The sequence below is a fragment of the Stigmatopora nigra genome, chromosome 19 (assembly GCF_051989575.1).
Source record: "Stigmatopora nigra isolate UIUO_SnigA chromosome 19, RoL_Snig_1.1, whole genome shotgun sequence".
NCBI classification, from domain to species: Eukaryota; Metazoa; Chordata; class Actinopteri; order Syngnathiformes; family Syngnathidae; genus Stigmatopora; species Stigmatopora nigra.
This window is the reverse complement of record NC_135526.1, coordinates 8,592,499-8,616,307: the sequence shown is the minus strand read 5'-3', so window position 1 is coordinate 8,616,307 and position 23,809 is coordinate 8,592,499. Positions and strand designations below refer to the sequence as shown.

The following is a 23,809-nucleotide window of genomic DNA, read 5'->3' as shown; positions in this document are numbered from 1 at the left end:
CCTGGTGTCCACATATGTGGGACATCACATTTTTGGTTGTCAAAGACTACAATGTTAAATTTTGGACTACAAGGGCCTGTCTTCTACTTATGGTGTGGACAACATTTTATTTCAGGAACTACACATAATGTTAAAAACATAATTTGTTTTTACACTCATTAGGTCCCAATTAGCCTAAATATTAAAAACAAAATAAAAATGCATGCCTTGCAAGAGTCTGGGTCTTAGGAGGATAAACTACGGTGATATTTTTTTATACAGGCATCCAATCATGTTAAGTGCTTGTATACAGTGAATGCATGTTTTTATATGAGATGCCTCACTATTCCAACATAACCCATCAACCAAACTATGTATTTCTCCCACTTTGTAGCACAATCTTATCCAACCAATGATGCTTCAGCAAAGTGGGTGGCAGATGGGATTGCATTTGACTCTCCTTACCATCACTTTCTGCTGCACAACTCTCTCGCCCACACATGCATATATCTATGCTGTAAGTAATGTTCCGTTAGCATTTTGTACACAGCCTTAGTAAAATGCAATCTAGTGAATATACTCTGATTTTTTTTATGTGGTTTCACAGAATTACAGAAATATGACCATGATGTTTGAAGATCTACCGGCCTTGTTTGGTTCACCACTTCCTAAGGAAGGAATGATGGTGAGGAATATGGGCAAATCATATATTTGTTTAAAACAGCAGTGACAATTTGATACAACGTTTTACAAAAACTGCCATATTAAAAATCATCTGATATGCTTCAGTCAAACAGAATAATTTATAATTATCCTGTCTTTGCAGCATTTATTCTGTAGTTTTTTTTTACCTATGTAACATTCATCAGTTGACTTAATGCATGCTGGGAAACAACATTTTACTGATATAATATATCTTAATCCTGAAGGGAATCGTAGTGGTGTCCCGTCCTCTTAATGGTTGTGAAACAATTGACCCTCCTCCTGCGCTACCACCAGTTTTTGATGCCAACACCACCAAATTCATCGCTCTCATCAGACGCTATGATTGCAATTTTGATCGAAAGGTCAGTAATTGATATGGGCAAAATCTTTCCATCACCAAGTCCCATTAACATAAGGGATTTTATTTATTCCAAGGTCCTGCATGCACAGCAAGCAGGCTACAGTGCTGCCATCGTGCACAACATGTATTCGAATGCTTTACTGAATATGAATTACAGCAATGGTGAGTAGTTAACAAATCCGTAGGCGTATTGGGCTAAAGAAGCTCATGGAAAGTTTCAGATTCATATCTTTTCTTCTTTTTTTCCTATATTTCCAGATACTATTGCAGAAGAGATTGATATCCCCTCAGTGTTTACCAGCTACTATGCTTCTGAAGCTCTCAAGAAGCTGGTAATTCCAGAGCAAGGGTAAATATTACAAAACACATATTTTGTTGTGTGGCCATAATTGGTACGTGCACATTTTGAAATAGGGTCTTAATGCTGTCTTTTGCTTATTGCTATAATGTGCAGAGCCTATGTGATTCTCAAGCCTGAGTTTGTTCTTCCCCTCACGTACTACCTTATTCCTTTTACCGGAGTGGTCGGCATGATCATACTTGTGATGTTTATCATCTTGGTAAGTATTACAAGGAGGAAACAACATTCACTCATGTTGAAGAATACCTTTGTTTGACCTGCAATTTATTTTGGATGAAAGATATTTTTCTTTTGACTAGACAATAACCTAAGACATTTTGTCCTGAAAACACAAGCATATCATGAATAGTAAAAATGCTGTTTTTCAGGTTGTACGCTGTGCACAACACCGAAAAAGGCTACGGAAGAACCGCTTGACCAAGGAACAACTGAAGCAGATTCCTACTCACAGATTTACTAAAGGTGAGAAATAAGACAGCACTGTTTTCTTGATGTTTTTATAGTTTTTTTTCCTATAAATAAAGGTAACTTTGATTTACCTGTCTTATTCCAGGGGATGATTATGATGTCTGTGCCATATGCTTAGACGAGTATGAAGAAGCAGACAAACTGCGGATTTTACCCTGTTCTCATGGTAAATGTGTTTTGTATTTCACAATGTGAACATGTCGTTTTTTTATGAGCATATAAGCCGTTCCCTCGATTCAGTCATCTTATTTTTGACAAATGCGGCTTATATGCGTGTAAATACGGCAGGTTGCAACATTACAGGATTAAAATCTAAATTATACGAGTAATTTATTATGTTTACCGTATTTTCACGACTATAAGGCGCACTTAAAAGTCTTAAATGTTCTCCAAAATAGACCGTGCGTCTTATAATCCAGTGCGCCTTATTTATGGAAAAAACAAAACCAAAAACGAATAACCACCGTCGGATATTAAAAAAAACACAAACGCCTGAACTGAAACAATACTGTTAAATATGCAGATGCCATCTTAGTTTACAAAATCTTCCATCATATAGCTCCTCCCCCACTGCAAGATTTTATCCAAAAAATCCAAAACATCAACAATGGCTGGCTCTAGAGGTGACTGTGTAGTGAGTGCTTCATACCTGGAAGTCAATAGCAATTGCCGTATTTTCACGACTATAAGGCGCACTTAAAAGTCTTAAATTATCTCCAAAATAGACAGTGCGCCTTATATATGGAAAAAATGTCATTCATTGAGGGTGCGCCTTAAAATGTGGTGCGCCTTATAGTCGTGAAAATACGCTATATTAAATGAACCAATAGTTAAGGTTACATAGACTTCAAATTTGGGAGACGTAGGTTTCAATGTGAATACAAAACAGCATTTTGCAACAAAACCCTCTGTTAGTTTGAAGCTTTTATTCTCATTGATTGATTTTTATACGGTCATTGACATCTCTATTTTTTTTTGACAGAACGTGATTATAATGAATAAAGAAAAATTGAGAACTGCAAATATTGCCTTTGGGAAAAGTAATAGTAAATTGACGCAATCACTTCTATCTCTTTAGCCTACCACACTAAGTGTGTGGACCCGTGGCTGACCAAGACTAAGAAGACGTGCCCCGTGTGCAAACAGAGAGTCACCCGGTGCAACCCGGAACACTCCGAGTCCGACTCGGAAGATGAAAGTGGAGGCAGGGCTGAAGAAGAAGGAACGGAGGGTGAGGCCGAATCGGAGCGCACCCCTCTGCTCCGCGCATCCAACCAAGGCTCCCTTTCCGGGAGTTTCGGGGCGTACTCGGCCACCGCAGTGACCACCGCTCAGTGCATCCCGTCGCCGACGCACGCCGACTCTCCCGCCCTGAGTTACGAAGGCTACTATTCACCCCAGGAGGACACGGACTCAGAAAGCAATGAAACGGAAGAAGAGCGCCACCACGTCGAAGATGACACTGCTCAGCTCATTGGTAGGGATACAGTGCAAATCTAAAGCGCTGGAACATCGACATGAGGTAATATGAAAAGGGCCCCCATGACACAACTCTTTCTTTCACGAAAAAAAATATTTTGTCTTTTGTTATTGCACACAGAATCTATCTTAACACAAAACAAAATAATGATTACACATTGAAGCATATCTGAAGCTGGCAAATACATAACTGGCAATAGTTAACGGTTGAATGCCAAGCTATACTATTCATAATGTTGAGCCTTCCCCACTTGGAGAGGTAAAGACACACTTGTATTCCCCCCCAATTATTCCGTCCGGTCATGCATATTTTAGATTTTCTTAATGACACTTAAAAGTACACTGGATAGCAACCAGTTCTATATTTAGGTTGTAATTAATCAAAACCATGTGTGGTGAAAATTGATTTAGCTTTAAAGAAATTCAAACTTATATTGAAATATGTGGATTTTGAAGTCCATGTATAGGTTATGAGGTTAAAAAATGTAAATATGCTGGTGTTTTTTCTTACTTTTTATTACAAAATGAAGCATTGATTCTAATAATGAGCCTTTTCTGTGCAACGTGCCTATGTTCAGAATTACTTTTAGGCACACCATTATCAATGCAATTGTTTTATTATTCAAAACTTCTTGTTGCACACAAAGTGTACATGTGAGGAAAAAAGTTTTTCACTTGTGCGTCACAATAGCCTGTATGGCATAGCAATACGTGTGACTACATTTTTTTTGTGGGTGTAGCCACTTGCGTATCCAGTTTAACTCTCCGCTTACTTTATTTCTCATTAAAACATGGTAGGAAACTCTAAGACCTATTGTACCTTAGTAGATAGAGTTAGTGACAAGAACACTGCCTTATTTTGGCCTTCCATTAACTGTGTTTGTATGTTTAGAAACTAAAGGGCCACACTCCGTTTTTGTCTCTACTGTATTTGCTCTGTACTACTAAATGTTTTTGTTTTTAATTGAGGTAGAAGTTTTCCACTTAAGTCTGAGTAATGAATAAGTATCGTTAGTTATACTTGATTTGCACATAAGGATTTTAGCGTTTCCATTTGACAGTCTGGGTGGGCCATAGATTGATTATTTTTTTTAAACTTTAAAGATAAAATAATTTGAAGTTCAAGAGTGGGTGGCTGCTTGGTCAAAATACACTTTAGGAATATTTGTTTTCATATATTTTTTCTATTTAAACCATATGTTCTATTGTATACTCACTGAATGCGGCACTTTCCAATAATAGTTTATTTTTCTCATCACAGAATTCAACATCCAAATATTTAATTGACTGTTTGAATAACTGTCTTGTTCAATTAACACCAACGTAAGATTGTTCAAATATTCTCAATGTAAGTATAATTGTTTTCTTGCACATGGACTAAGTTGACCATATCTACTTTTTTTCCAGTTTAATTTGATGTTTGACCAAATTGCAGGGTTTCTGTCCATATTCTATGTCTGCTGCTTGGACTTTAATACTTTTGAAATGTTGATTATAAATACAGTGAATAATGAAAATCTGTTAATGTCACAGTTCATGGGAAGCCGCAATTTTAATGGTATATTAAAATAAAGATTTGAGAAACATTTCCATATGGGATTTTTCTTTTGTCTGAGTTCTTTCTCTGAAAGGTTTTTGTCTTCTTTTTTGAAAAGCTATTTAAGCAATCATTTTTATTCCTGTCATAGGTAGTGGTAGGTAGGCCTGGAAAACAAAATTTATGTTTGGCTGGTTTACGAGGCAAGACAAATGCAGATTACGCCTGTTAAGTTTCTATTCTGGGCACCAGGTGGCGCTAAAAATCATTTGCGTATATTAAACACACTGAAGAAGATCAGGAACTTGAATCTATAAATGTCACTTAATAGACCTAGATGCAGACAGTTGGAGGCAGATGCTTAAGCAACTGTCGGCCATCTTAAAGCTGTGGACTTTACCGAGGGACTCTTCCGGCAAACCCAAGGTGCGTGAATTTCTCCAATAAAATACTACTCTCCAATTGGTAAAGTATTGACGTATCTTAAAACAGTTTGATTCATAACAAACTATTAACGTGGCTATCACTTATAATTATTTCAAATGACATCCCATAGACTGCAATGTTAATCGGAGGGCACTGACACAAAATGGCTAAAAATCAATAACATTCGTTCCCGTTGCCTCATATCGAGCATTTCGCTTCTAGCTTTATATGTAGTATCTATTATTGAAACCGCCAAGGATCAGCAAGCACTATATCAACTCATATTACATTTTTAGGAGGTATTTATTATTTTTTTCTCGTTAAGTCTGCGGAAAAACGCTAAATTAAAAGAATGGAATTCTTGCCTCGGAATGATATTTTCAGTTGATTTCTAAATAATTAGCCTCACGCTTTTAAACATGGGCAACGTTTGGTTTGTCATCACGACGAATTGATATAAATAAATACGCGTTCGTCATATTAATCAGGAAGAAGCAGAATCGTCCCACTCTTCTGATATGAGCTCAAATAGAAAATGCATCAGAATTCGGCGAGAAAAGGAAAAAAAGGGGAAGGAATCCAGTGCCGTCGACAATGGACTGCGTGGTAGCATTTTAGCTTAGCTCGTTCTCTTGATTTGTTTGTCCACATGGTCAAATCTTCTCGAGATGTTGAAGTTGCTTAACTTGGTTGGTTTTGTTTTCCTTTTTTAAGCAATGGGAGACAGTGACGATGAGTACGATCGCAGAAGAAGAGATAAATTCCGACGGGAAAGGAGCGACTATGATCGTTCCAGAGAAAGAGAAGAGAGGCATAGAGACGAGTGGAATGACAGGTACGTAATTCAAATGTGTCAAAATACATTGATGATCTTCAAGTGGAATTATCATGGTCAACCTTCCTGGTTCAAACGGATCTGACCTCTATCGCCGTCGTCGCCAGTGATCTTAATTTGGACTAACAGAACGGATTTTTTTTAACAAATTATTGTCCTCTGGGGATCCTTGATTTGAAGTCATCAATAATTGTTAGGCTTTTAATGAATGAATGCTGACTTTTGTTGACATCCATTTGGCAGAGAGTGGGATCGAGGCCGGGAACGTCGAAGCCGTGGCGAGTATCGGGATTACGACAGAGGTCGCAGAGAGAGATTTACGCCTCCAAGACACGACATGAGTCCCCAACAGAAACGCATGAGAAGAGATTGGTGGGTTTTGCTGTAGCCCCCCGTCCTTTATAGTTCCTATACAGTTGATTGCCTTTTCTAATCTATTTTCTAATCCTACTTAGGGATGACCACAGTGGAGATCCCTACCGTGGCAGTTATGACATGGGCTACGGAGGAGGGGGTCCGAGTTACGGTCCCCCACAGCAGTGGGGCCACCCGGACATGCACCTCATGCAGCCTCATCACGGTATTCCCATTCAGGCGAGGTGAGTTTATACGCCAATATAACTTTTTTTTTTACATGGACATAACATACATGTTTTTTTCACTAGTACAATACACTTAGACCTCAGGGAATGATTTAAATTTGGCCTCGACTTTCATTAGGCTGGGTAACATCCACGACATGGATTTCGGTCCACCACCTCCGGTCATGAAGAGCTTCAAGGAGTTCTTGATATCGCTGGATGATTCCGTGGAAGAGACTGAAGCGGTCAAGCGATACAACGAGTACAAGCTGGACTACCGTCGGCAGCAAATGCAGGAGTTCTTTTTGGCCCATAAAGACGAAGAGTGGTACGGTTGGATTTTGTTTGTTTTCCTCTGCCTTAGTTATGAGTCTTGATAGAGTTGTATTTAATGTCAGGTTAGTAGAATTTCATCTAGTCTGCTAATATTTATCACAGTCCAAGATAATTTAACAGATTACTTTGTGGGCCAGATTCTGTAGCGAGTGTATTACATAAAGGCTAGTCTAGTGTATTTTGCTAACAAATGAAGACTGAGATCATCTAATTTCTTCAGTATAAACTTCAAGATCTTTCAGAACAGGCTCACAATTGATCGATTTGTGTGAAAATCAACCCAAAGTCTGCACCCACTTGAAATTATTCAGTAGGGAAACTTAAAAATCCCTAAAATGTGCCATTCTTCCACCATGTAAATTTAAATTGAAGTCACAATCCAATGTTTCTTCTTAATACTTGGGTTGATTTTCTATGTTTTTTTTTCTAGATGTCCTGTTAATGTTTATTATACTTATTTCACAGATTTGTAATTTTTTTTTGTTGACATAACCATTTTCTTCCTTTGGTCCACCACTACCACGGCGTGTCTTTCTCAAGAAAACATGGAACTCTGCAAGAATCCGCCTTAGATAGCAAGGGCATGCACTGCGCACAATGCAGTTGCTCTTAGACACAAAGTATCAGGGCTTTTAGTAAGATAGGTCAACGAGTAGGAGTTTTCTTGTTTTGGTCTTTTTCCTCCATTTTCTTTTTCTATTTGGAGCAAATCCAATCCCTAAACACAATACGTGTGTACCGAAAACACAAGTGGAGTCCATTCTTACAGAGGAGACCTCTGTATTTATTTTGTTTATAAAGTGGCAGCACACAAGGTAACTGTATTTCTGTAAATGAACATTTCAATCTGTTTTTTTTTCTTTTTGTAATTTCCGTCACTTGTGGTGAGTTACTCTCCAATTTTATACTGTTTATCAATCAACCATGTTGATTACAGTCTTTAGTCTAAGACTTGTAAGTGTTTTTTGTTTCATTTCCCTAATTCAATTTGAGCAATTTCCCAAATTCCAGCATGATATAAATGCTTAACATATTTGTGATACAAATGCTTAACATATTTGTGATAACAAATGCCTAACGTATTTGTGATGGCACCCTAATTCTGTATCTAATCTCTGCTTTCTAATTTTTGCATCCCATTCATCCCGACCCTCGCCATTCCTTCCCTACTGTTTTTGTGGACCCTCAACTCTGGGCACAGGTTCAGGTCCAAGTACCACCCAGAAGAGGCCGGTCGACTCAAGTCAGAGGCATTGCGAGCACTGAGCAATCGCCTGAATGTCTTTGTGTTTCTGATGGAGAACGGCTGGTTCGATAACCTCTCTTTGGATATCGAACAGACGCCGGCGATCATCAAAGTCCTGGATGCGGGTGAGATTTCTGTCAAACTGGTCAGCATTACAGGATGACGGCCACCTAAAACTATTTGCCCTCACCTGTTTGTAGCGGTTATAAAAATGGAAGGAGGAACAGATCATGATCTTCGCATTTTGGAAATGCCATCAGAGGAAGAGCAGGGAAGGGAAAAATCTGCATCCGGTGCAGCTGAACCTCCTAAAAGTGATCATCTCAAGAGCATGGATGGAGACTGCAAAGCTACAGTGGCAAAAGACAAGAGTGAAAAAGTATGTTTGCTTTTGCTATTGTTTTCAACTTTTTGTTCATATTTTTGCAGTATCGAATTTGGTCGCAAGATCCAATCCAATTTTGCTAGAGTTATCTGAATAACTCTTAATGTTGCTTCTTTATTGACATTTCCAGGCATGTCAGTCATATAACGTTAATATACCGTACACTTATTCAGCCTGTTGTTCTCTATTTTATTTTAATGTTAAATTGCCTTTCAAGATGACGTATGTTTTTGGTGTTGGATTTTATCACATAGATTTCCCCCAAAATGTATATTTATACATGTTTTTTTCCTTCTTCATAATGCATTTTTTGGCTGATGCGACTTATACTCAGTTGTAACTTATAGTCCAGAAAATACGGTAAATACAGCCTTACATTCTGTTGCACTTTTTAACACTTGATATAGTATTTACCTAAACAGGGCCTTTCCATTAGCCCAAAGGTCAAAACCTGGCACGCTGATATGAATGTTTACAGCCACTGACAGCAATAGACAGCCAATCAGATTTGACTTTCGGGTGGCAGTCCAAGGCTTTGGATTTGTCGTTAATGGCAGCCAATGAGTTTTGTAACTGTCCTATATTTTTAAAATGGTCGCAGTAGTGTTGAAGTTATAAAATCTGTCTCTCAGGATGAAAATGCTTCTATCTCCACTGAGAAGATGACTGAAGGAGGTGAAAGTGTCAAAGGGAAGGCAGAGAAAGAATCAGCCAAAGACGACAAACCTGACCCAAAGAAGGTTTTTGTAACCATGGCCGCCTTTTTTTTTTTTTTCTAATGCAGTATCTCACATGCCTGTCATCTGCTCTTTCATTATCTCACTACGACTTTACCAGGCGAGGAGAAAGAGAAAGCGCAGCGGAGACAGCGACGATGAAGCCAGCGCTTCCGAAAGTGACTCCGACTCTGAATCTGACTCGAACTCTGTCTGCTCTGAAAAGTCGGTAAAGAAAGATGAGGTGGAAGATAAGGAGGAAGACGGTGCAGGTGAGATAGATATTCAGTGTTGGGAGAAAGATTTAACATTCAGGCAGTGCACTTACATACAAGTATGCGGTCATTAAATGGTCTAGAGGAGCAGCTGAAGCACAACGCTGAAGAGGATGAAGAAAAAGTGGAGAAAAAGGTGAAAGATGACACTCCTAAACCACGGCCTCTACACAAGACTTGCTCTCTCTTTATGAGAAGCATCGCCCCAGCCATTTCCAAAGCCGAAATTATTGCTGTGAGTTGATTTTTTTCCTTTCTTCAAGCAACACTAATTACTGTGCGTTTTGCTCAAGCATGTACTTTTGATTCCCCCAACTTTTAGCTGTGTCGCCGCTATCCTGGTTTTCTGCGAGTGTGCTTGGCTGACCCCCATCCTGAGCGCAGGTTAGTTTTGTATGTACAGTGATCCCTCGAATATCGTGGCTTGACAACATCGCAGATTTTTTTCCTGGGGAATTTATTTTTCTAAGTTCATAAAAATGTGAGAATCCATGCTGAAAGTCGGAAGCGAAAGCCCTCCCCTGTCCTCCGCTTGCTACTGGAATTTTGCACTACACAGTCACCTTGATGTTTTGGATTTTTTTTGTATAAAATCGTGCAGTGGGGGAGGAGGTATATGAGGGAAGATTTTGTAAACCAAGATGGCATCTGCATATTTAACAGTATTGTTTCAGTTCAGGCGGTTGTGTTTTTTTTAATATCCGACAGTGGTGGTTTTTCAGTTTTGGTTTTCTGTTTTTTTCCCATATATAAGGCGCACTGGATTATAAGGCGCATTGTCTATTTTGGAGAAAATTTAAGACTTAAGTGTGCCTTATAGTCGTGAAAATATGATAAACTGGGTGCTTTTGTAGGTTTTACAGACGCTGTTGGGTGACTTTTGACCGAAGCGTCAACATAAAAGAGGTCTGCTGGAATCTTCAGAATATTCGTGTAAGTAAATTGATGCTTCATAACGAGGCTGCAGCGACAAATGAGAATTGAGTAGGTCGGTTCATTCATGATGCACATTGGACACTGAACCATCTCTTTTCAGCCGCGGGATTGTGAGTTGGCACCCAGTGTGAATAGGGACCTCGCGCGGAGGGTGCGCAATGTCAACGGCATCACTCAGCACAAGCAGGTGGTTCGCAACGATATCAAACTGGCTGCCAAACTCATTCACTGCCTTGATGAAAAAGGAGAGCTGTGGTGCAACGCAGCCCAGGAAGAGGGACAAAACACAGAGGTAATTTTTGTTTTTTTTTAAATGGGATGTCGCATTGCCTTATTGGTTATTTTCAATGGGCTTGTCACTTTTAGAAAACTCAAAATCCCATCTTGAAGAATATCACCGATTACTTGATTGAGGAGGTAAGCGCCGAGGAGGAGGAACTTCTGGGCTCTGGTGGGATGGAACAAGAAGAGAATGCTAAGGAAGGGCACTCGACAGAGATGACTGTTGAGAAAGATGAGAAACTTGCCAAGGTTTGTTGGGAACACTTGAGGTTTACCTTGTTGATCTGTTGTTTAATTCAAGCTTTCAAATGTTTCTGCCTTGCTCAGGTTTTGGACCGTTTGATTCTCTATCTGCGCATTGTGCATTCCATTGATTACTACAATGCCTGTGAATATCCGAGTGAGGATGAGATGCCTAATCGTTGTGGCATGATCCATGTCCGGGGACCCGTACCCCCAAACCGCATTTCGCACGGAGAAGGTCAGTGCTGCTAACATCTTGAATTGGAAAAGTTAAGTGTTTTTAGAAAGTGGGTTTTTGTCAATTATTTAGCCAATCAAATGTGAGGGTGCCAGAATCCCTGCCTTTCGTTGTTACATCATTAAATCGTCATGATCAAGTGCACCTTAATTCGAAAAAAAATCATGAGGGAGTTGCGACCAAAAACCGTGGTGTTTTTCTGAGCAGCATCTTGTGTCCGTAATTCGTCTCGTATCTCAAGATTAATATTTGATCGTAATCTAACTCATAAATATCTCCTCAAAAATTTTATCGTATGTCGATGTATTACTGCTTTTGTGTATGTGGCTGACATGCCAAAACGGCTGTTTCACTTTTAGTTTTTAAACATTTTCTGATTTACATACTAAACTAATACTTTTTACATGGTGATTTACGCTGTGTTCTTTTACTCTTTAAGGTAGAGATTGATCTTGTTTTATTTATGTGCTTGAACGCATTAACTTCCTAACCTCTTTATCTAATTGCATCCCAGTGGGAAACAGGATTTAGAGTGTTTGGTCTGCCAAATCCACAGGGTGTCTGTGTTGTATTTAGTGTGTAGCCATTTCCTGTATACGGTACAAATTACATGCATGCATTTATGGTTATTCCATACTAGTTGTGATTATCTTTAACTCACTGCCTGCCCCTGAGGGTGACCCATTCACCAGAGTTGCTCTTAAAACAAAATCCTCTAATTCTACCCGGTAACTCAAATGTAGAAAACACATCAACTATCTGCCTATCATTGAGGGCAATGTTACTTTAAAAAAATAACTCAATGAGTGCCATTAATGGCGATAGATGTCCAATTTTTTTTTTTACTGCGAGGACCAGAATAATAATGAAGTTTGAATGTTGTCTCCATTAGTGCAACAATGGCAGAAGGTACTGGAGGAGAAGCTGAGTGCTTTGTACAGTACGCAAGAAAGCTTGTCTGAGGATGAAGCAGCAAAGATGGGCCGCAAAGACCCCGCTGATGAAGTGGAGAAGTTTATTTCTGCCAACACGCAGGAGCTCGGAAAGGACAAGTGGCTCTGCCCTCTTAGTGGCAAGAAGTTCAAGGTGACTCTTTGGTTTAACAGTGGCATTTACTAAGAATAAAGAAACACAGAAGCCAGTATGATACACATCAGATATACACAAATGTTTTATTTTATTTGTTTAGATTATAGTTATTAAAACGGTTAATTTAATATTAACACGCTTAATTTGTATGGTTTACTATTACTTTAAAGGAGTTTTTTTTCTTCAGATAAATTAAAAAAAAGTGCCCCCAAAACAACAGTCCTTATATATATGATTTTCGCTTTAACAGTGCATTTTTTTGGCTAGTACGATTTGAGTTTGAAAATAATATTTATAAAATCACTCATTTAAAGACACTTGATGATGAGCAGTCAAATATAGCAGTAGTTCTTAAGATACATAGCCTTATTGATCCTGAGACAAAAATTAAACCCATCCCATTTATTGCTACTCTTAAAATACGACTCATGTTTGACTGTACAGGGTCCCGAGTTTGTAAGGAAGCACATCCTGAACAAACACGGGGAAAAAATTGAAGAGGTGAAAAAGGAGGTGACATTTTTCAACAATTTCCTGATGGACGCCAAGCGACCATCTCTGCCAGAGATGAAACTTCCTCCTCCTCCAGTGCCGGGCCAAGGTGGGCTTTTCAACAGTCGACTGATCACATTCCATTACAACCTTGTTCAGAAAGGCTGACAGAATCAAAGTATTACATAGCTGTCTTTTGAGAATATGAAATAATTTGTCGGTCACCCCCTACAGGTTTGCTTTCTCCGAGTATGCCATTTTCTCCTCAAGGTCCCCAGGGTCCCATGGGCTTTGTGCAACCCCGCCCTCCACTTATGGGCTATGGTAGTAAGTTCTCAAATCGTATGCGTAGTTGTCAACTTTTTTATGGATGGCGAAACCTGAATTCACCCCTGTTTCCAGGCATTCCTCCTTACCCTCCCAACCATTTTGGTGGAGGTGGTCGAGGAAACTACGACAACTTCCGCGGACAAGGTGGATACCTCGGAAAGCCACGCAACATCAGGTAGGATGACTGTCTGGAGAATATAATCTAAAGCCTTGTATTTGTGATCATGTCAGGACCACTTTCTTCTGCCTTTTGATTTTAGAATGTCACGAGGGGATCCACGAAACATTGTTGAATATCGGGACCTGGATGCACCAGATGATATGGACTTCTTCTAGCAGGTTCCCTTTAGCCCTTTCACTCTTTTGATTTCTTGCCCACATGTAATGTAGTGGTTTTGTTAGTGTCTCAGATTTAGAGATTCAGCAAGTATATTGAATTTGATTCAAATGTGTTACTCAATAAAGCTCTGTCAAGACATAGTTTGTTAAATGTTTCTTTTTAATAACTTACTGTAGTGGAAAGTGGAGTTTTACTGACATTCAGTCAAAATATGTTTGGTGAACCTGCTTGAAAATAATAATAGGAGTGAAAAGCTCCCTTCTGATAGGTAAAACATATTTCAAATTACATTAATAATGAGAAATATTAAGTATGTACTGCATTTCAAATTGTTGCTTCTCAAACACCATTTTGTCCAAAAAACAGAGCAGCTTACTTTGTACAAGACGCTACTAGTCGCTTTCCAGCTAGCACATTACAAAATCAAATGTATAAGAAATCACCATTTAGACCTGTTTAAATAGGCATGAGCACATGAAGCTTGTACCTAATGAAAATGCTGAGACCAAGCATTGTGAGTGGACTGGTCATTTGATCAAAATTGGTATGAAAATGTCCACTTGGTATTTTTCACTGGAATTGTCTTGGGGAAATGCTCACATTTCACTGGAGTACTCACTCTGATATTTGGGTTTTGCTCACACGGCCAGTTACTCCACTGAAGGTCACGAGAAAGTAAAGCCTCTAAATTATACAAAGCTTGTGACTTTCTGATAGTCCACAGCTGACCTTGTGCTCATGGAATAAATTGGACAGGGAATCCATGTATAGTTTGTGATAATGGTCGACCTCCTCCTCGGTGGGGTTGATACGCTGAGGTACAGAAATCGGCTTTCCCACTGGAAAGAAGGATACGTGTTAGAATAAACTGGGTATGGGACGTGAAGCTGACCTATCGGAACACTAACCGACTGTGGTGATGGGAGTCTTGGACGGCAAAAGTGCCCAACGATCACCTACGAACAAGCAGGGGGCAAAACCCATGATCTTTTTAAACATGTCCTGTAACCTTCGACCCAACGATCCATCTGAGAATGTGACTTGCTGGAAGAGCTCGGTTTCCCCGAAGGAGTAAACGGGCACCAAGTCGACCCTTGCGGAAGACGAGTCATCGGGATTTTACGAGGAAATTCTAACAGCATCAGTGTAGTGATTTTTGTCCTCACCCATACTCAAGTGCTAGCCTGACAAAGCCTTTTCTCTGCTTGACTAGGACTGTTTGAACTCCTGGATGGGAGGCCAGAGACTCTGCAGCGCCCCCTATCACGATCACCACAGCATTTCCTGTACCACTTTTGGACAGAAGGTGGCAAAGACTCGCCTTGCTGACTGGGCACAGGCCTGTTTACAAAAAAATAAACTACTGATTGTTTATGCATTAGACAATGTAAAAACCAGGGGTGGGCAAACTGGTACTCGAGAGCTGCTGAGGGTGCAGGTTTTTGTTCCAACCAATCCAACACTGCTGAAATTTGAAGTACCTGACTGTAAAGTACCAGTTTAGGGGAAATGTTTCCTTTTATGGGTTGGAATGAAAACCTGCACGCACTTTGCAGGCCTTTTGTGGAATAGTTTGCCCACCCCTGGAGTAAACTCATAGTTTTGTAGTTATGGTTTGATATGATGGGCCATTTCGTCTTCCAATATAAAGTCCATGGTAGCCCGGTGGAACGGGTGAGAGGTTAGCCCGTCGGCCTCACAGCTCTGGAATCCTGGGTTCAAATCCAGCTCACATCCACCTGTGTGGAGTTTGCATGTTCTCCCCGGGCTTGCGTGGGTGTCCTTCGGGTACTCCAGTTTCCCACATTCCAAAAACATGCAAGGTAGGCTGACTGGACACTCTAAATTGCCCCTACGTATGAGTGAGTGTTCATGGTTGTCCATCTCCTTGTGCCCTACGATTTGGATGGCCACCGATTCAAGGTGTCCCCTGCCTCTGGCCCGGAGATAACTGGGTTTGGTTCCAGCACCCCCTGACACCCTAATGAGATGGACAACCATAAACACTCACACTCATACCTAGGGGCAATTTAGAGTGTCCAATCAGTCTATTATGCAGGTCTTTGGAACAAAATCGAAGTACCCAGAGGAAACCCACACCAGCCCGGGGAGATCATGCAAACTCCACACAGGTGGGCCGACCTGGATTTGAACCCAGGTCTCCCACTGAGTCTGACGCACTAACCACTCAGCTGTCGGGCCGCCTTTAGTGGACTCATCTATTTGAAATTATTTTAATTGGTGATTTATCGTTTAAAGACCTCGTTGACCTAGTATTGTCTAAATACTTTTTTTGTCAATTAAAAAATTCTGGAAATATTTTCTCCAATTTGTGCATATATATTTTTAATGTATGTAATTCATTTTCTATACTATTGATAGGAGGCAGTGTACACCATGATCATTAAAATAACCCCAAATATTTAAAAAAATGTTTTAGAAATTATTTCTGTAGTTAATCCTTGATTAGTACATGATTTTTTTGTGAGTGAGTCAATAACTGCAATATCTTTTTTTCAATAAAACTTTTGAGGACATCAGTTGTAATATAGTATTCTAAACTATAGTGTAATATGTATAGCAAAATGACATGTATATAAACTCATTCATCATTGACAATAGACATAAAATCCATTATAACTGCAATGGCTAGAATTGAATAATCATGCTCCCATGACATTGACGATGATATTGGCGTCAATGGCAGCTAGTGACTCGATATAAGCAATAATATGCCAAAGTTACTGTGTGGTGCCAATGTAACAAGAGCTCTAGTGAGCTAAAAACTAATTTGACAAAAAGTTAAGTACCTGCAGCCATGAGGTAGTCCCTTAAGAGCGGTATACGGAAGAGTCCGGCCAATACGGCCAGGGAGACCCGCATCCCAGGAAAGGCCTCGGAAAATCCACAGCACTCAATGTTGAAGCAGCCAAAGGCTCCTATGCTCATTATTCCGTGTGGGTGACAGCCAAGGATGTAGTTTTTGTTTGGATTCAGCTCTGCTGTCTTCACCAACTAAAAAAAGACCACCAACCAATCCACAGGGTCACTAATAGGTCATTCACAATCAATAATAGTTAGAAATTCCTCATGAGGGAAGAGCAAGTTGTGCAAAAAGTAGTGAAACATTGATGAGTTAAGTTTTGAGGTCAGATGAAGTTTACCTGTACAGTGGTACATCGACATACGAGTGCCCCGACAAACGATCAATTTGAGATACGAGTAAAATTTTGAGCAAATATTTATCTTGAGATACGAGACCGAATTTTAATATACGGGCAGACAGCAGACGTGAGAAGCTACTCATAAGAAAATCATGGCCACTGTCTCTGTGAGCACTGGGCGGAGCGCTGCATTTTTTCAGTGTTTTTTTTTTCCAGTTTAGTCACTGCGAATGGCATTTATACTACTTTTCTCTAAGTGGCTGTGCGTTATCCTATTGTGAGGACATCTGTGTGCATCATTTTGGGAATATTTTGAAGGGAATACAAACGCCCACAACCAAGGTTCATTTTGGCTGCACCTGAAAGTCAGGGTGGAGGCGGAAAAAATAGAGCCAACCCGGCTGGGAGAAGAAAGTAAAAATTTAAAACAAAATTAGAATTAAGTTTAGTGTAAAGTTAGATCACACTTAATTTGGAGTGTGTCTGCATCGTAATTCAAGTTCATTTTGATTGTTATGTTACGAGCGCGTTGCCATGCAAAAAGTCTCCTCTTTCTATTCGGGAAATCCTTCCTTAATTTTAATAATAAAAAAAAATTTGTAGTATTAAATCGCTACTTACTTGTTACTTTGTTAATATGTGGCAAATTAGAACAAATAAAAATGCTTTTCCAAACCAAAATCCTGTTTTGTGTGTTTTTTTTAGACGGTTGTAAGGAATTCATTTGTTTTAATTTCATTTCTATGGAAAAGGTTCATTTGAATTACGAAAAAATCGACATACGAGCTCAGTCCCATAGCGCATTAAGCTTGTATCTTGAGGTACCACTGTAAAACGTAACGCATTTTAGTTTTGTCCTGGAATGTCACCCGCAAGCTTTACGTGAGTAGTGGATGAGGGAGTAAGTGAAAGGTAACGTCATCAATAAAACATGCAAAGGGGAATCTTACCTTAATAGGGAAATAGTCTCTGTAGTGTTCCCAAACCTTCCACTTCCTCACCGATATCTTTCTCCTGCCGCCTGTTGGACAATCATTTATTATTGAAGTGTTTTTATCTATCAATTAAATAATACTTCTATTACTGTTTCCCTGTGCAATCATTTAAAATTAACAAACCAACCTGGTGCAGTTTAAGAATTTATTGGATGGTTATGAACAACTTCAAATGAGTGAGCCATTTTGACTGTTGGCTTTGCAGTTGATATCAAAGCAATATTATTTGCTCTTTGCGGAACTTCATCACAATAAAAAAGACAACACCAATTGTGTAGACTCAAATAATCCGTTGCTTGCTTTTAATGAACATATCTATTGTTTTTAATTATTTGAGAAATGTGGGCTGTTTTGCCTGTATTTGTACAGTTGATTATTGGCAGATTCTTACTATCAGCAGCAAGTATCGCTTCCTTATCTCCCATAAATATCAGTATTTGTGTTATGGTTTGTGGATATAACTAACCATGTTTCTGGAAATGACGAATTACCTTTTTCAGGTGTCTGCCAGTCAATTACTAGCCATATAAAGTAGAGAGTGGGCACCAGCCACATTGATGTAAACATGAGTGCCACCATCAACACCGTACAAGATACACCTAAAAACACACAAGATAATGTTTACAGGTGGCATGGATTAAATACAAATAAAATAACAATGAAAGATATTTTCATATTGTAAAGAGATGACGGAAACATACCCAAGAAGAGAAAAGTCACTACCCATTGGAGAACACTCAAGTCCTCCAAAAAGTCCTTCCTTGTGGTTTTTGTCATAGTCATGCTGACCACCGTTGGTTTGTTATTGTAGCTGTAATGTTTATTTTCAAATGAAATGTTATTTAATAGCACCAATTAAAACATAAGTCAAACTGATTTGAATGAGGGAAGATTTTTGGATAAAAAAAAAAACTGGTGCTACATAAAACCTTTTGCTATTTATTTTGTTAAACTGAAGATGACTTTCACAAAATTAAAGCCCACTATTAGCTGCCTTGATATTTTTCTTTGAAAAAAAAACTGCTCTATTGCATAATTACAGAGGTACTGCAGATTATAGATACTTTGTATAATGCAGTCATAAACCCTCTTGTAAAAAAAATCACCAAAAAAAACAACAACAACAACCTGAAAGTCACAACAATTAGTAACTATAGGTCAACATCAAATCTACCATTCGCTTGATTGAAGTTTTAACTACAGGTCAAATAAAACCAAAAGAAAATGACTGAACTCATTATTTAAAAGAAAAGATTGTTTGGTTTAAAGTAGTCCACTGCACAAAAAGATCTTTCAAAAAGGATAAGACGTTCTGTATTCAGGCCATTTGACACACATTCATTCAAAAAGTGTATAAAGAGGTTCGCTTAAAACCAAGTTTCTATACGCGGAATAGAAAAGTAGTTTATGACACGTGACTGCTTCCGTCTTAAGAGTGCTTCCTTTTCATAAAAAAGCCAGTGGCATCAACTGAATTTCTACTGAACAACCTCAAGGGCAAAAGTAAAAAAAAGAGCATCTATAACTCACTGCAAAGCACACCAATCCAAATAGTCGTCTGTGAATCTCAAAAGACGTGACAATCGGGGAAAGTAAACAGTGAACTTTACCTGATAGCGTCTTCTATTTGAGAGAACGTCAATGGAGCGATGCTGCACTGTGCACTTTGACCACAAATGTTCTGATAACAAATTCACTCCTGCAATAATTTGTCACTTATGCATTGGGCGTATGAGATAAAAATCTACAGTTTTCTCATCATACATTTTTGTCATGTCTTCATGGTCAGGTCATTGTCCAACATTAAAGAAATATTCCAACAAAGGTTAATCCATGTAAAAATCCGGCTTCATTTTAGCATATTCTCCATTACAAATATTACCACAATTACCAGAATATTTGTCTAGTACGAGACGACGAGAAATAGGAGTCATGTTTCTATTGCTTGGGGAAGGGAACGCATTCAAAAGTCAGTTCTTTCTTCTTGCTTGGTGTTCAAAGTACATGCAATTTTATTGGAAACAAGCGGGGGGGGGGGGGGGGGGGGGGGTGTTTCGCCGGTCTCTGCTGATTGTTTAGAACCAAAAGACAGTAAGAAAGGAAAAATTCAGTTCCACGCATAGCATAGCAAACAAGTATACACATTTGTACAGGTATACAGAAGCAGGAGTAGAGCCTTTTAGGAAAAAGTAGGGAAAACTGACGGTTAATTTCAGGGTCCCCCTGCTTGTTTAGAACCAAAAGACAATTGTTGCGCTGTTAAAAAAAATCTCTTTTGAAAAATGGGTGTTTAACAAGTAAAAGATTGAGTTTACACACTTGGAGAAGGTGAAGAAATTCAATGGCTTGTCTATTAGGATCTGTCAGCCGTTTCCACCATAAAAAAATCGATTGGGACAAATGTAGCGAGAGGATCTTAACATACATACACAACCATCCATAAATCACGCTTTATAGGGATTATAGATGAATTGGTGAAAAGTGACGGTGCAAATGTATGTAAAGTATGCAAAAAAGGAATGTATTGTCTATATCAAGGGTGTCAGACTCGGTCGGGTTGTTTTGCGGGCCGCATTCACGTCAACCCGATTTGATGTGGGCCATTTTAGATGTATTTTTTTATTTTTATAAATGGATTAAAAGAACTGGATCAAAAGCCCTAACTATTCATTTTTTTCATAGATCTAAAACAATGTTTATTTAAGCTTTTTTTTCTTAGTAAAGGAAAATCTCTTTTAATCATTATGTTGCATATTATAGTGGAAAACAGAAAATATTTTTATGTATTTTTAGATTTTACGAAATGATTTTTGAACTAAAAACAGAAGAAAATGATTTAAAAATTACAATTATTAATTTAAAAGGCGGAACATCAGGAAATATAATATACATCTATAATCTTCATTTTAATTTGATCCTAAAACAGAAAGTCGGGACTCATGATTTACTTTCTCGGTCCACACAAAATGATGTGGCGTGCCAGATTTGGCCCCGGGGCTGCCACTTTGACACCAGTGGTCTATATATATATATTCAAAGTAAATTCCAACCGACCTATAGCCCAATTGACATTATTCACATATATTATTTATTTCATTATTCAAGTCTTAGATTTGTTACACACACTTATCTTCAAACGCTGTCTACACACTACCACACTCTAGTGGTCAAAATAGGTAAACAAAACACACCCACTTATATTTAAAACTAATTCCCACTTTAGACTACGGAAAGCCTTATATATTGGAATCAGAACATGAAAGTCTGTCTTTTCTCTTTTAGATTTTTATATTACTTATTTATGTTTTTACTGGGAAAATGCATTTTGTGGAGTAGCAGCACCAATTTGTTCTACGCAGGTGTGTATAATGACAATAAAGGCTTTTGATTGAAACAAACAATGCATCGAGAACTAACCTGAGACCTCATTTCTGTTTTCTGTATCTTAATCAAATAAAACCTCCAGGATAAAAAAGAACACGTGGCGTTGTAAGTACGAGGTCGAAAAGAAACAAAACGCCAATAATATATACAGGTGCAGGAGTATGCCTTTTAGGAAAAAGTAAAGAAAGCTCACGGTCAATTTTAGGAGAAAGACTGACGAAATGTGCATATTCAAGCAATGTTTGGGTGTTGTTTTTGGCAAAACATTGCAAACCCAAGTGAAGATATGACGAATGTAAAAACTCACACAATAGCGGTGGTGTTGAGTAGTTCATGCAACTAACTTCAAGCGGAAATGACGATGGGGAAGCGCTCCAGTGTGGTTTCCAGGTGCACGCACACGCATCATCAATATATCACGCTTCATAAGGATATAGAATAGATAAAGCTAGATTTATGGATGGTGGATGTTTTATAACTCTGTCAGGCAGGAAAAAAGTGTTTAGAGGAGCACCTACCTTAAATTAAATTGGCTTAGGGGAGACAGCAGCATCATATCTTGTCGAGTCTTCCCGTAACGACAGAGAAGAAAAGTGTTTCGGGGAGCACATGAAAACTTGCTGGCAAAAATTCTCCCAAAATGATGTTTGTAAATGACGTGGCCAGGTGTCCGAACTTACAACCAATCAGCCACGTGGTGCGTTTAGGCCAGATCATGTAAAAACAATGATTAATACATCAACTCTGCTTTCAACTTTAACAAACAAAAAGATTGAATTTACACCCTTAGAGAAGGTGAAGAAATTCAATGACAACAGTCGTTTCTGGCCACCATAAAAAAAAATAACTCTCTAAGTTGCATGGTTTTGGACAAACGTAGCGAGAGAATCTTAACACACACACACACACACACACACACACACACACACACACACACACACACACACACACACACACACACACACATTCTCGCACACACGCACACAGACACACACACACACACACATTCTCGCACACACGCACACAGACACACACATCCATCCACAAATCACGCTTTGTAAGGATTATTGAAGAAAAAAGCTTGAAGAAAATGTGACTGTCAGAAATTCATGTCTGCGCTGTTGCCCTTAGAAACCAATACTACTCGCCTTTATAATGCAAAACATTTACAAAAAAACACGTAGCTATAATGTCCACTTGACTGACGCATTGCTTGAGACAAGGCTAGACTTAAAATCCATTCGAAGTCGATCTCAACTGGAACCACTGCAATATTCAAATCAATAGCATCCAGTGAGTTAAGACTGTTGACTGTGGAACCCCAATTTCAGGACCATGGACAGCCGCCTTAAATTCCGAATTCACACAAACTCTGTAGCTCTGCCTTATTGAAATACAGTCATCGCCGTGTTATTAATCATTTTGATGCTTTTGCTGCCTTCTAAACACCTGTGCGGGTGGATGGTAGGCGTGAAGGAGCTTTTAACATCACATTTCGTAGGAGCCTTGGGGGGATTTGCCATTTGCCAGCACAATAATGGACGTTGAAAATAAGCAGCCCTTTTCCCGATCATTACGCAGTAGCTTTACTTCTATAACTGCTTTCTAGCCTAAAGTGAAACACTAAATGTGTTGCAGGAAACGTCTGACACGTCATACCAATCAGAACCAGGCGTAAAATAATGTTCATTTATTGTGTTTTAGGTCTTCTTGTTGTAGGCTACATGGCAGTACGTACTAGATTCTCGTGTGCTTGTATGCAGAGATTGACACATGATGGACTTTGAGATTCTTGTATAAGGTTCAAAGCTCCGGGTGAGATGTAGAGAGTCAAGGTCCAAATCAGTTTTGTTGTGTGCTGCCCTCACCTGCTGACCAAGAAATGAGTTACATACTACATTTAGTAGTTAGCAAGGAAATTAAGTCTTATGGGGGAGGAATATGCACGAATGTAATAAAATGCAATACAGTTAATAGTCACTTGCAGTGTGAAAGGTTATCCAGAGGTACAATGTTGTTGTTGAATCGGATCAGTTGTTTGTGAACATAGCCACTTCTTAGTTAGGGCGTGCACACAACAGCATTTTTTAAAACTTCCCTTTACAAAACAAGAGAAAATGAAAACTCTCGCTTTCATTTTTTTCCATTATGAAAAGCTGGCATTGGCACGGCCTGTAGACTTTTTCTAAAAGTTTGATTTGAAAATATACCTCTCAGTGTATTGGATTTCTCTTCCCTGAGCCGTGCATCTCCCTAGTAGATTTCAGGGGGCGTGTCCTCCACTTACACCAGCCATGTGTTTCCAGTATGCCTTTGTATTTGATCTATTTTTAACACAGAATCCCCAAAGCGGCTTTTATTTTCTCACAAGCACAACAATCACACTAACCCTGAAAACGTGCGTTTTCTTGACGAGCGATGGCTGCTAAGCCCCCTGAACAACTGGCGAGCCAGTTAAAGAAAGCATGATGACGACGACGATGATGTGAAAACATGGACCGCAGGCAGCAAGGATGCCCACTATGTGAACCAACACTGACATCGACGCATTCCCCTTCTCTTTTGACGTAAGTGCACTTCGCTTCCCCATAGCCCGCAAACACGCCCCCCCCCCCTCAAACACAGA

At 39.1% G+C, this 23,809-nt stretch overlaps 4 protein-coding genes across 13 annotated transcripts in view; 3 read left to right on the top strand and 1 right to left on the bottom strand.

Moving 5' to 3' along the window:
• The first annotated feature begins 342 nt into the window (after positions 1-342).
• Positions 343-3,632, top strand: rnf167 (ring finger protein 167). Its single transcript, XM_077741243.1, has 9 exons — positions 343-496; positions 587-664; positions 909-1,046; positions 1,120-1,207; positions 1,304-1,394; positions 1,500-1,605; positions 1,775-1,868; positions 1,960-2,040; positions 2,953-3,632. Exons 1-9 carry the CDS (start codon positions 392-394, stop codon positions 3,372-3,374), a joined length of 1,203 nt encoding a protein of 400 aa, XP_077597369.1. The 5' UTR covers positions 343-391; the 3' UTR covers positions 3,375-3,632.
• A 1,588-nt stretch (positions 3,633-5,220) lies between these two features.
• On the top strand, positions 5,221-15,969 carry srrt (serrate RNA effector molecule homolog (Arabidopsis)). Of its 5 annotated transcripts, none has more exons than XM_077739948.1 (20): positions 5,636-5,922; positions 6,031-6,151; positions 6,395-6,523; positions 6,607-6,750; positions 6,872-7,060; positions 8,270-8,439; positions 8,515-8,693; positions 9,332-9,439; positions 9,537-9,687; positions 9,774-9,925; positions 10,013-10,074; positions 10,545-10,623; positions 10,727-10,918; positions 10,993-11,157; positions 11,236-11,389; positions 12,282-12,475; positions 12,923-13,079; positions 13,205-13,475; positions 13,561-13,639; positions 14,854-15,969. In XM_077739948.1, the coding sequence occupies exons 1-19, from the start codon at positions 5,835-5,837 to the stop codon at positions 13,634-13,636; spliced, it is 2,781 nt and encodes a 926-aa protein (XP_077596074.1). In that variant the 5' UTR covers positions 5,636-5,834; the 3' UTR covers positions 13,637-13,639; positions 14,854-15,969. The 5 variants fall into 5 exon arrangements, with proteins under 5 accessions (XP_077596077.1, XP_077596076.1, XP_077596074.1 ...); XM_077739949.1 differs by lacking the exon at positions 14,854-15,969 and having other exon boundaries at positions 5,637-5,922; positions 13,205-13,297; positions 13,373-13,475; positions 13,561-13,780; XM_077739951.1 differs by lacking the exons at positions 5,636-5,922; positions 14,854-15,969 and adding an exon at positions 5,221-5,316 and having other exon boundaries at positions 13,561-13,780.
• mogat3b (monoacylglycerol O-acyltransferase 3b) lies at positions 13,781-23,606 on the bottom strand. 6 transcript variants are annotated; one of them, XM_077739956.1, is made up of 8 exons: positions 23,394-23,606; positions 18,501-18,610; positions 18,291-18,398; positions 17,755-17,825; positions 16,451-16,655; positions 14,807-14,981; positions 14,549-14,733; positions 13,781-14,479 (listed from the first exon to the last, which is right to left on the bottom strand). In XM_077739956.1, exons 2-8 carry the CDS (start codon positions 18,580-18,582, stop codon positions 14,325-14,327), a joined length of 981 nt encoding a protein of 326 aa, XP_077596082.1. In that variant the 5' UTR covers positions 18,583-18,610; positions 23,394-23,606; the 3' UTR covers positions 13,781-14,324. The 6 variants fall into 6 exon arrangements, with proteins under 6 accessions (XP_077596082.1, XP_077596079.1, XP_077596080.1 ...); XM_077739953.1 differs by lacking the exon at positions 23,394-23,606 and adding an exon at positions 21,702-21,844; XM_077739954.1 differs by lacking the exon at positions 23,394-23,606 and adding an exon at positions 21,491-21,608.
• Positions 23,579-23,809, top strand: part of nyap1 (neuronal tyrosine phosphorylated phosphoinositide-3-kinase adaptor 1) — a 34,430-nt gene continuing 34,199 nt past the window's right edge. The window contains exon 1 of the mRNA XM_077739945.1: positions 23,579-23,750. The gene's annotated coding sequence lies outside the window, so the exon portion shown is untranslated. The remainder of the gene's footprint in view (positions 23,751-23,809) is intronic.